This window comes from Pezoporus wallicus, unplaced genomic scaffold, assembly GCF_028554395.1.
Source record: "Pezoporus wallicus isolate ANWC-B61680 ecotype Strahan unplaced genomic scaffold, APGP_CSIRO_Pwel_v1 contig_7068, whole genome shotgun sequence".
Taxonomy (NCBI): domain Eukaryota; kingdom Metazoa; phylum Chordata; class Aves; order Psittaciformes; family Psittacidae; genus Pezoporus; species Pezoporus wallicus.
In genome coordinates, this window is record NW_026635623.1 from 1,532,222 (window position 1) to 1,543,812 (window position 11,591).

The window sequence follows — 11,591 nt, forward strand, 5'->3', positions numbered from 1 at the left end:
TTGATAGCGGTTGCAACCAGTGGGGGAGGGGGACGGTGCGGCCTCAGCCAATACTTTCGTCCCAAGGCGAGTGGTGAGCCAATGGTGGGGCCGGGAGGTGGGGCGCGCCGCTGGCTGATTGATCCCAGCTTTGGCGTTGTTCAGTCAGAGCGAGAACATTCTAGAGGTGAGTACGGGGCAGCCATTGCCGGGGTTCAGCCATCAACCGCCCGCTTCTGCCTGAGCTGCGCGCCGGCCGCAGCCTTTCCCTCCCCCCTTCCCTCTTATCCCCCCTCCTCCTCCCTCTCCTCACAGGTGTCGCCACTAATGATGCCCCTGATTGTGTCTTGCCTGCAGATTGCCCGGCACTGCTGTCCCTGCTGATACCGCCCGCCTCAGGACGCCGGGACCCGGAGGCTGCGGCGTCCGCCTCCGCCTCCCTCACCCTCTCCGTCTGCATATAAGTGCCCCTACGGCCTTGTTCTTGCACATTCGGCTTCGTCGCAGCCCGGGGCAAGCAGCGTTGGGTTTATGTCTTTATTGGACGAAAACGGTGAGTGTTGGCGCTGTGCTTGGGTGGAGTAGGGCAGCTAGAGTTGTGGAGTGGGTTTGGGCCCTGGTAAGCAGGGGTTGCCAGCGGCTGCTTTAGGTTAGGCTGGGGCGTCGGGTTGTTGGGTAAATGGTGGCTAGTGGAAGAGGCTCTGTGTAACGAATGGTCCGGGACCTTGTTAGGAGAGGAGGAGAAACGAGGGGGTGATGGAGCAAGAAATTTAAAAGTCCTGAAGCTTCACGTGTAGCCATTGGCCAGGTTTTTATGTTTTTTTTTTAATTTTTTTTCTTTAATTATCCTGCCGCCAACCTCCTCCCCACTTCCCCCAGCGCCATGCGACGAGACAAGATGGCGGCGGCCGGGCCGCGCCTCCCCGAACTGTGGGCGGGCGGGAAGGGGGCGCGCAGCCCTGGGGTGTGGGGGGGGGACTGGACGGACTGTGGCTAGGGCTGAGTCAGTGCTTAATTGCTGCATTTATGACTCATCACAGGGCAGAGTGGGGCGGGGAGACGGTGCTTTGAAGCAAGGAGTCTGTCTGCTTTCCCGCTTTTTCCTCTGTGCGTAGCATATGGGGGGGTGGTGCTTGGGATGAGGTGTCCTAGAGACCAGGAGAGGGAGCTTTAGTCGACAGCAGACAAAAGCTGTAATCTGGAAGGAGGAGAAACGGCATGTTTTTTCTGAAAGCTCATGCTCAGCCCCCGAGATAACCTGCTTCCTCCATGCTTACGCAAGCACGTGATCTGGTTAGATGGTGGCACTTAGACATTTTGGGGAAGGAAACCTCGTGCTTGAAAGGAAGCTTTCAGTGTATTTTTTTGCTGAGGAAGGGCAAAAATGCATCTGGGTCAATGTAGAACATTGGGCATGTACAAATCTCTTTGCTTTAAATCTTACCAGAGGCACTTGGATCACATGGCAACAATAGATATGCTCTTAGGTGTAAATACCAAGGAGGCTATTTTAATGTGTCAGCACTTTTGTCGTTAATGATAACAGCATGATGATGTGTCAGAACAGCCATGCTGGGGTCAGGGTTGCATGTGTAGTCAACCAGTTGTGGCTTAAGTACTCTTGGATCTGATTATAGAGACACATGTTAATATGTGAATACTGCTTAAGGCAACTTTAATAATAGGATTCATCTTCCTTCCCCTTCTTCCCCCTCCCTCCTTTCCCCTAAGAAAAAAAAAACAACTGGAAAAGCTCCTGCACTGCTCTGTACCTCTGCATTGCTAGGCTTTCTACAGTGAAGCAACTTTTGTCAGACTTTATCAGGCTTATTGTTAAGTCAAAACTCAACAGAAGCTGCTAGGAGAATCCATAAGTGAGAGGGAGAATTACCTAATTTTCAACTCTTTTTCCACTCCAAAAAACAAAAATGGTAAGCCATGTAAAAACTCTGTTGGGCTACAGATTGCTGCTGCTTTATTTTACTGGTATTACTCAACATGCTGACAGACTTCAGTTTATGTGGTAGGTTCATGCTATTATGTGGAATTTGAAACAGTTTGCCAAATATTTTGCATGTTTTTCTTCTGCCTTGCAGCCTGAAACATATCACATGACCTTCTTGATGCAAGAACTGTTGGTCTCCATAATAAACCAAGCAGTGCTTTTCCTTTATTGATTGCATCACACCTTCAGGATTTAATTGTACAGAAAATAGTCTTTAGCTGTTGAGTGCTTTTTGAATAGTAAGAGTGGAAAGCTCTGTTGTAGTTGAGGACAAGTTCTTAGCAGTACAATTTAAGGCTGTTGTTTTCAGTTCCACAAATTGAAGACAGCTGTAGCATAAATGTGCTTCTTATCTCTGGTTTTCACCCTAGATACAGTCCCTTACGTAGCTCTGTAGCAGTATCAAATCGGTGCGTGTTAAGGAAAACTTAATTTCTTTTCTGTTTGTTAACACTTTGCAGAGCTGTTGCGCAGCCACTGGTACCTGTATTGGGGAAACATAGCATACAAGCAAGAACCTTACAGCCTCAGTGGCGAAAATTTTTTCATGTCAGAGACCGAGAACTCTTGCAGTCGTTTATGTCATCCCGTCTTCTCCAGACAGAAGATACCAAAAAACTGCAATCAAAGATCTCTTCATCTTATTGATAAAGCTACTAATAAGGCAAAATGTCTGTCAACGTCAACCGCAGTGTTTCAGATCAGTTCTATCGCTACAAAATGCCCCGTCTGATTGCCAAGGTAACTAACTGTTAGTGGCAAGTAGGTAATGTTTCACACTTTCTCCCTTGATAGAGGAGAAAGAGGCAGGTAATGATGATGTTCAGCCAGTCAGGGCAAGGAGGGTGCTTGCTCCTTTCTGTCCAGACTAAGCACAGATTAGCTCTGCTGAGAAGGCGCACTTCAAAGCAGAACCTTGATGTAGTGAATTGGGGCATACATGCTGGGCTTGGCTGTTGCAGTCACTTAATCTTAAAACACCTTTATTTTTTATCCCCCCCCCCCATAGGTGGAGGGCAAAGGAAATGGAATAAAGACTGTTATAGTCAACATGGTTGACGTTGCAAAGGCGCTTAATCGGCCTCCAACGTGTAAGTAGTCTGGAGTGACAATGCGTATTTGCTCATTCTTTGTGTTTGAAATGGTAGTGCTAAGTAGCTATTAAAGCATTAATACTGTTCTTCCACAACTCTTAAGAAATAAATGTGATCATCTCGGGATGAAATAATGAGCAGAAAAAAAAAAACAGTATTTGATGTTTAAAAAGCACAGGGAGGATGTGAAGATAGGCATTGGTGGTTAACTATATTTTCTTTACAGATCCTACCAAATATTTTGGTTGTGAGCTGGGAGCACAGACCCAGTTTGATGTTAAGAATGACCGTTACATTGTCAATGGATCTCATGAGGCGAATAAGCTGCAAGACATGTTGGATGGATTCATTAAAAAATTTGTTCTCTGTCCTGAGTGTGAGAATCCTGAAACTGATCTGGTAAGTGCACTCTGTATTAGTGGTAGCACTGTGGAAATGCTCTGTTAGATGGTTATGGAAGTGGTGCGAAGTTCATAGCTGACTTGAGTATCTATACCTCCTTTGCAAAAGTCCTACATTTATAGCAGTTCAGAACTTCACAGCTGCATGTCTATTTCAGATGCTTTGTGTCACTTTCAGCAGAGCACATTTAAAATCTCTGGTGCTAAAATTGGATTTAGGCTTTAATAGTAATTGTTCTGTAAGTGGTATATTAACGGGAGGATGTTCTTTTTTACAGCATGTCAATCCTAAGAAACAAACTATAGGTAACTCTTGCAAAGCCTGTGGCTATCGAGGCATGCTTGACACAAACCATAAACTCTGCACGTTCATTCTCAAAAACCCACCTGGTAAGTGTTTATCCTTATTTATTGGGGGTAAAGGGAGTCTCTTCAGTGTGAGTGCTGCTAATGAAGCAGAAAAACAAATTGGTTACGTATAATTCAAATGTAAAATGACTCTAATATGCTCATAGAGTATGTTTGGGTCAGGATAAAGTATCTCCGCTCATAGTTTCAGCATGAGCAGTCTCTTCCTTTGTAATCCTGTAGCCTTCCCAAGTAGGAGTATTTGTGAAAAGTTGGGTTTACCTGTGCAGAACAGAATTGAGCAGGAGGAGAGCTAGTCAGCAGTAGCATATTGCTGTTTTGCCTTAATGTCAGAGTAAAGTAGAAAGTAAAAGTGAAAGGTAACTGCAGTGTTCTTGAACTGTGCAAGCAACACTCTGTAGTAAGCATCTAGTTGCCTGCTGCAATTTAAGCTTGCTAGAATAGAAAAGTCTAACCTATTCCAGGGGCCTCTGCTTTGTGAGGCTACCTGTTATACAGACTTGTACAACTTCATGTCTTGATGATAAGCAAGACTTGCTGGAACTGGGTTTCCCAGCAGATGCACAGCTGCCCTGAGTGTATGTGGGGATGAGTACTATATATAACTTGCTGCTAGACTTACTTGGGGATTTGGCAGATGTGTAATAGTGCAGGGACTTCTTTGCTTTCTCTGATTCGTAGAATAAAACATTAAAATTGACTTTCAGAAAGCGGTGACACTGGTACAGGAAAGAAAGAAAAGGAGAAGAAGAATAGAAAAGGCAAGGATAAAGAAAATGGTTCTGTGTCCAGCAGTGAGACACTTCCACCCCCACCACCAGAGGAGATAACTCCTCCACAGGTTGTGGTAAGTAGAAGAAAAAGCAGGGAAATAAAGGTGTGTGGGGTCTTGCTCTGATACAGAATTTCTGGTGCAATGCTGACTAGCAGGGAGCAGCAGTCATCTAGAAGTTCTTAATGTATCCAGAACTTCACTTCTGGAATAGAAGCATCGTTGTGCTTCCTCTTTAGAAGCTTTATCAGCTTTTCAGTAACAACCTCTGTGTTGCTTGTCAAGTGAAAGCTTTTAGCAGTCGGGCTCCTTGAACCAGGAGCATGTCATGAGTGTGCTAGATAATGGTAAAACTGCTTGAGGTTAACCCAGCAAATGGCTATGAACTCACACCTAGCTTCCATTTACAAATTGTAGTGTAGCCCTTTCTTTAGTGGAAAATAAATACTTGTTTGAAAGTGCTCCTAAGCTATTACTAAGCGTGTAATAACATATGAATCTCTTGGTTTAATTTTTTATTATTTTAGGAGGAGGAGGAGGATGATGACTGGGGTGAAGACACAACAGAAGAAGCCCAAAGGCGTAGAATGGATGAAATTAGTGACCATGCAAAGAACCTCACACTTAGTGAAGACCTGGAAAGAACAGTAGAGGAAAGAGTCAACATACTGTTTGATTTTGTGAAGGTGAATATTCTCATGTGGTTTACTTAGTGTAGCCACACAGCTGTAGTTGCGTAAGATGTTAGTAAGGAGACTACAAACCAGCTGCATAAGCTTCTACCAAAGTACTGGCTCCACCACTGATGAAGGAAGAAGCAGTGCAATGAAGTATTGACACAGAGCATTTAAAGCTAACTCAGTAGATTTAAAGTGTTCCTGTCTTACAGAAAAAGAAGGAAGAAGGTGTCATTGATACTTCCGATAAAGACATTGTAGCAGAGGCAGAGAGACTGGATGTGAAAGCTATGGGCCCGCTGGTTCTCACTGAAGTCCTTTTTGATGAAAAGATTCGGGAACAGATAAGGAAATACAGGCGTCACTTCCTTCGTGTAAGCACTCCTTCCTTTTGCACCCAGGTTAACTGTTGGGTTGAGGTTTTGGTAGCAGCAGCTTAAGTCTGGATTGCTTGGTGTACTGTAGGGACAAAGATTTTTAAAGCACTGCTTAAGCTGGTGAGAAGTGCTGCGAGGGATAGCAGGACCTGCTGTAAATCTTGTCTCATTGAGACAAGTGCAGAAGCCGGAGCCATGACTGGAGAGGAGGGTGGGGAAACTAATATTACTTCATTTTTATTGCAATTCTAGTTCTGCCACAACAACAAGAAAGCTCAGAGGTACCTTCTCCATGGCTTTGAGTGTGTGGTAGCCATGCATCAGTCTCAGCTTATTTCTAAAATACCGCATATTTTGAAGGAAATGTATGATGCAGATCTCCTGGAAGAAGAAGTTATCCTTGGCTGGGCAGAAAAGGTAAGGGATAGTATCTTGCATACTATACCAGTTAAATACGTGACTGGCATACTGTGTCTGGTTTCTCCTTTATGTATAGTAGCTTGTGCAGGTGTCGTTAAACTAATCTGACGTAAGTTGATGACTAGGAGAAACCTTTTTAAAACTGGCTGCTCACGGCAGTGGGATGAGGTTAGAGTTCTAAGTTACGCTCTTGCTGTATATGGGTATGATCTGATGTGAAGTCCTTCAGTCTTCAAGCAAAGTCTGTCCTCTCAGGCGTCAAAGAAATACGTTGCAAAGGAGCTTGCCAAAGAAATCCGTGTCAAAGCAGAACCATTTATTAAATGGCTAAAGGAAGCTGAAGAAGAATCTTCCGGTAATGAAGAAGAGGATGAAGATGAAAACATAGAGGTAGGAGAGGTTCACTTACTGAAAACTACTCTAAGGTTGCTCTTTCTGTCTTGTTCTTGGTTTGGTGTGCTATTCAGTGGCTTACTTCATGTACCACTGCATGTTGAACTGAAAGAACATTTTGTTTCTAATGCTGTGTCAGTGTTAGAACAGTTAAGAACAAGTGACTGTCTTCCTCGTAGCTTAGGCTTTGGTAGCTATGCTCCAGCTAATTGTGGCTGGACTTCTTTTTGTATGTAAAATTTTTGTTTTCTCCTAGTACTAAATTCTTGTTCCTGGACATGAGATTCTGCTTCCTACAGCTACACATGCATGTCTCTGCCTTCTAAAGGCAGACTAGTTGTTTCAGCATGCTTGAACTTGGGTTTTCTAAGCAGTATTCATTCTTGTGCTGGACCGTGCTGTGCAGCTCAGAATGCGTTAAGCAGCTTGTGGCAATAAACAGGATGATGGTTGTGCGGGTTGGTGTTACAGCTCCCGATGTTAAAATTAGTGCTTATGTCAGTAGGTGCTGTAGTAAAAGTGTCTTGTCTCCACAGGTGGTGTACTCTACAACTGCCAGTGTACCTAAAGTTGAAACTGTGAAGCCTGCAAACAATAAAGATGATGATATTGATATTGATGCCATTTGAAGTGATGCAATATAGCTTCCAGCATAGTAATGCAAACGTCTCTGCATTTTTTGCCAGGAGTGTGAGTCGTATGTGTACAAGCTGAAATGGCTTAACATCCTGCTACTCTTTGTACTCTAAAATGTATCTTTTTACTGTGACTGGTCATGTGTAACTAAGCCTAATACCGAGGAGTCAGCACGTCAGTGGACTGATCCAGTTTGCAACTGGCATGTTCTATTTTGTTTTTCTAACTTGTGTTGGACACATACTTGGAGCACATTTATACCATTGTGGAAATAAAGGATTTGGTTTTGGTCAATCTTCATTTGTGACTCTGAGCACCTTTATTTCTCTTCCAAGTAAGTATTTGCACAACTTGGTGAAATGTGCAAAGTGGGGGGGGGGGGGGGGGAGTGACAAATGTCAAGACAATCTCTTGAATGAGACAAAAAAATAGCCTTAGCTTAAGGCTGTTGCTAATGTTGAGGTTTGAAACCTGGGCAAGAAGCAGGTGTTGAGTAAGGTAGAGAGTACAAGTGCCAGCTCCTTAGAGCAGAAGCCAACTCTGGGTTCTGATCTATGCGGGCTTTTCTTAAGGGTTTTGACAGGGTTTTTTTTCTGCATAAGCTGTTGGTTTGTTCTGAGGTTTTTAACAGCTCCTGTGGCAGCCTGATTTGGGATGAGCAAGGCATAATCTGGTGCTTTGAGCATAGGAGTCCCTGAAGCTGACCTGCCTAGCTCTGGGAGCAAGTCTTGTAGATAATAAATGCCAGTATGAGGTACCAAGAGTCCTTTAGTAAAGCACACAAAGAGCAACCTAGCCTGTCTAAACAGGGAAACTGGTGTGACATGGTGTGTGAGCAACAGGGGTTGGCTCAGGAGTGTGGGTCAGTATGTGGGTTTGGGGAGGGTGTTTGCCCTTCACACCCTTGTGTTCTGAAAAAAAGAGGTGGTAAGAGTGACACTAAATTTTTTTTTATGTGAGGTTTGGCATTAGAAATTCTGAGATGGAGGCTTCAGTCCACAGGGAACTGCTTTTTCTAGCCAGACATAAAGTTGGATGAAGATGATTGTTTGCTAGGTACAATAGTGATGAACTTGAGTACAGCAAGGTGTAGGTCTAGGAGCATACAGTTGTGTTGCAGGTGGCCCTGGTGTGAAATTAATCACTTGGTACTTGTAGATGTGGCAAACAGCATTAGATGGGGTGAAGCCATGAAGCATTTGGAACTGTACCTTTAATTGGTGCTCACTGTAGAAGTACTAGAACAATGATTTAATTTTTTTTTTCGTAACTTGAATACAGACTTACTGCTGACATCTTTGAAAGACTCGGTGGTGTACAGTGTGGCTTTTACAGATAATGCTCCTGACTTGCCTGATACTGCAGTAGAAAACTGGGCAGCATTAAGTTCATGTGGAGAGTAGAACCTGGGGAGCTGTCTTAAAGCAAAAGGTTAGAACTTGAGGGATGGTGTCAGAAGCTTGAGAGGGAAGGGTTTAAAACATCATCTAGGAGGCGCAGTTTCAGCCCTGGGTGTCCTGCCTGCTTGTATTAACTGTTCGGCCGTTGCTGATACCCAGAAAGTGAAGTCATTCACCAGTGGCACCAGTGGATCTGGGAAATAAGATTTGCCAAATAATGTCTCCCTGCTAGTTGTCTTTTGCAGTGGGTGCTTGTACTTTGGGCAAGTTCTCTGGGCAGGTGGTTGAGTAGGCTTTGCAGAAAGGTTAATAAGAAGCTGTGCTCAGTTGCTGTGGGTGGAATGCTATGGCCTCTTAACCAATGGTTCTGGAGCATTCTTTGCAGCATGGGCAGCACCCTCTACTGATCTTGTGCGCCTGGTTCTTAGCTGGTGCAGGTCAGTTAAGACCAGGATAATCAGTTGCTTCATGCTGACAGTCTGCAGATGCAGCTTTGCAGATCCGACTCATAGCTTCTGGTCACATCCTAGAAATGGCTTCTGTCTGAAGTATCTCTTGCATGGTGTTGGCTTCTACCAGCTATGACACACAGTGATGTTCCATTTGAGATGTAGTTAGTTTCAGTTTAAAGCAGACTTGATCATAATTGTAGGGTGCTAGCAGAGGGGATAATCTCTTGTTTTTTCCTACCCAAAGACATGTTGATGAGCAGGACACACCTGTTCCTCCCAGTAGGGAGCACAGAAGTAAATCCACCAAAGAAAAATCTGTAGGCTCAGTGAACTGATAATGCCAGCAAAGCTGTATGATGGTAGATTCTGGATAAATGTGGTGGGAGTGTGCAGGGAGTGAAAATGTTTTTGTCAGTAGTAGCCCACAGCTAGATTAGATTAAGTACTATGAAGTGGTACTGTCATCTTCAGATGGGAGAGACTTCTACAAACACTGAGGCCGCCAGTAACTCCTGGCCCTGTGTCATGCTTCTGACTCCACATTCACACACATTGCTGTTTCTAACCCAGATCCTTGACTAAGAATTCCACCAACTAATAGAAATGAGTGCTCATTTCATAAGTGTTTCTTTAGGAAAGGAAGAAGTCTGACTTGAGTTTCCTGAGTCTTTGAATTTATTGCTGCTGATGATGGAAGTAGCAAGTACATATTCAAAATGCGACTTGGTGTTAAGATACAATCTGCTCCAAGCTTCAAAGAGACTCTTGGCATCTGGGAAGGAAATGATAAGTGTTGGGTGATTCCCCTCACTTCATACTGCACAGTCTCTTTAAAGTCCTCCGTGAATGCTGTGACTTGGCAGGTGGAAGGTCTAGTGCAGGTCTATTGGCCTTAGCTTTACAAACCTTCATCACCCTCCAGGAGCCTGCAACAGGGAGCTTTACTGCAGCTCAGCAGCCTTCATCAGGGGCTCCTCTTTGTCCAGCACAACTGGGAGTTTCTCAGCTGACAGCTTTGCTCAGGACAGCACTGCAAGCAGATGAAAGTTCAGCGGTTTCAACCACAGTTTGAAGTCCTGGTGGTTGTTGTGTGTATGAGAATTGCCTGAGCTCATTTTCCTCAGTGGGATCCTAAAAATTGCCATTAGAGGCCAGGGCCTCACTCAGCTGGGAATGCATTATATGAAAGCATGCTCTTTGCTCTTGAGAGTGTACAGCTCAGGCTTGTAGCGAGGCAATGACTAAAGATAAAGGGAAGCAATTTGAAGGGGCTGCAGGAGCCATAGTAATGTGCAGAATGCTTATTTCCCCTTGCTACATGTGCTGGTGGCTGCCCCAGCCCATGTAACTGTGGTGTGACGCTCTCAGGTCAGCTTTTTAAACAGTGCATTTTGCTCTGTGGGGTCACTTGTATGAGGCATTACCACAAGGTTTTCATTCTTCCCTGCTAAGACATTCATTGCTTTTTTGGTTGAGATGCTCACTGAAACATCTCAATTTCCACCCAAGTCAAAGAGCTCAGTTGGTTTGTCACTAGCCAGATGTACCACAGAGTGAAAAGCTGATCTATAACTCACTTAGTAAATGGGTGCATTTCAGTTATGCAAGTTCTGAACCTTGATGTTTGAAAAGAGGAGGTATCACTGAAGAGCAATTAATGTAGTAATGTGGAACAAAGCTGTTTCAATTGAGGGCTGCTACAGGGTAGTAATAAAGGTCACAGCAGCTCTGGGCCTCCAGTGAAAGCAGCAAATGGAAATGGCAGGGAGACATGGAACAAAAGTGGTTGACCTACCAATTACTCTTTCAAACTGTACCAGCTATTTTCTTCTCAAAGGAATTACTCTGAAAGAGCCCCTGAGTGCTGTTGCTGAAGATTGATTCCTTGGCATTCAGTAACACCACTGAACTGTGAAGATGTGGAACAGAAAACCCAGAAATAAAAAAAAAAAGGCAATTTGAAAACTGTTCTTTAAAGCCTGTGAAATTCTCTTTGTACACTTAAATTTCAGCTTAAGTCTTACAGAGTTGTTGTAGCCATTTTTCATTTTGAAGACGATCATCTTACTGCACAGAGGTGTCAGTCTGTCTCCAGACCTAGAATTTGTGAGGGGCTTTGGCACTGACCAGCTTTCCTAGGATGTCACTTCCTTACCTAGTGAGGACCAGCACCAAGGTATCTCCACAGCTTCCTTAGAGCTGTTCCAGTTGAATCCATCAAGGATATGGCCCCAGCACTCAGGTGATGCTGCTTTCAATTCTGTAAAATTATGCATAAAAACTCCTTGATGTTTTTCAGAGGAAAAAGAAAAAAAGTCTTCAATATCTTGGCTTAGCAACCGAAAAAAAAAGGGGTTCACCTGATCATTGTCAAGTTCCTCCTGTTATGGTGTCAGGGAAATCCAATAAATGTTAAACTATGTTTTCTGGATCTCAGTTTTTCTACTTGCATGCGCTTCAAGAGTTGGTGCTTACTAAACAGCTAAAACTCTTTAGTAACATATCCCAGAAAAAAAGCTGTGTTTCTGTGAATGGAATGCCATTACCTTTCAGTGATGGCCATGTAATTCCATCATGACAGGGCAGATCTGGGGTGAAACCAGATCAGTAAGGCAA

At 44.0% G+C, this 11,591-nt stretch overlaps 1 protein-coding gene and 1 non-coding gene across 2 annotated transcripts; both read left to right on the forward strand.

The window, feature by feature from the left end:
• Positions 1-21: 21 nt before the first annotated feature.
• EIF5 (eukaryotic translation initiation factor 5) lies at positions 22-7,423 on the forward strand. The gene is made up of 12 exons (XM_057397151.1): positions 22-166; positions 337-532; positions 2,446-2,725; positions 2,994-3,075; positions 3,305-3,477; positions 3,758-3,869; positions 4,556-4,695; positions 5,148-5,306; positions 5,510-5,671; positions 5,927-6,091; positions 6,350-6,484; positions 7,024-7,423. Exons 3-12 carry the CDS (start codon positions 2,654-2,656, stop codon positions 7,114-7,116), a joined length of 1,293 nt encoding a protein of 430 aa, XP_057253134.1. The 5' UTR covers positions 22-166; positions 337-532; positions 2,446-2,653; the 3' UTR covers positions 7,117-7,423.
• Positions 4,234-4,357, forward strand: LOC130592672 (small nucleolar RNA SNORA28). Its single transcript, XR_008970627.1, has one exon. It is a non-coding gene; the product is annotated as a small nucleolar RNA SNORA28 (small nucleolar RNA).
• Positions 7,424-11,591: the final 4,168 nt, after the last annotated feature.

What these genes read in the sequence shown, in the direction of transcription:
- EIF5 (XM_057397151.1), top strand. Translation starts at nt 2,654, where the DNA reads ATGTCTGTCAACGTCAACCGCAGTGTTTCAGATCAGTTCTATCGCTAC. An exon ending in TAACTCCTCCACAGGTTGTG is followed by an intron (nt 4,696 to 5,147) that starts GTAAGTAGAAGA and finishes TTATTATTTTAG; the next exon opens with GAGGAGGAGGAGGATGATGA. An exon ending in TACTGTTTGATTTTGTGAAG is followed by an intron (nt 5,307 to 5,509) that starts GTGAATATTCTC and finishes CCTGTCTTACAG; the next exon opens with AAAAAGAAGGAAGAAGGTGT.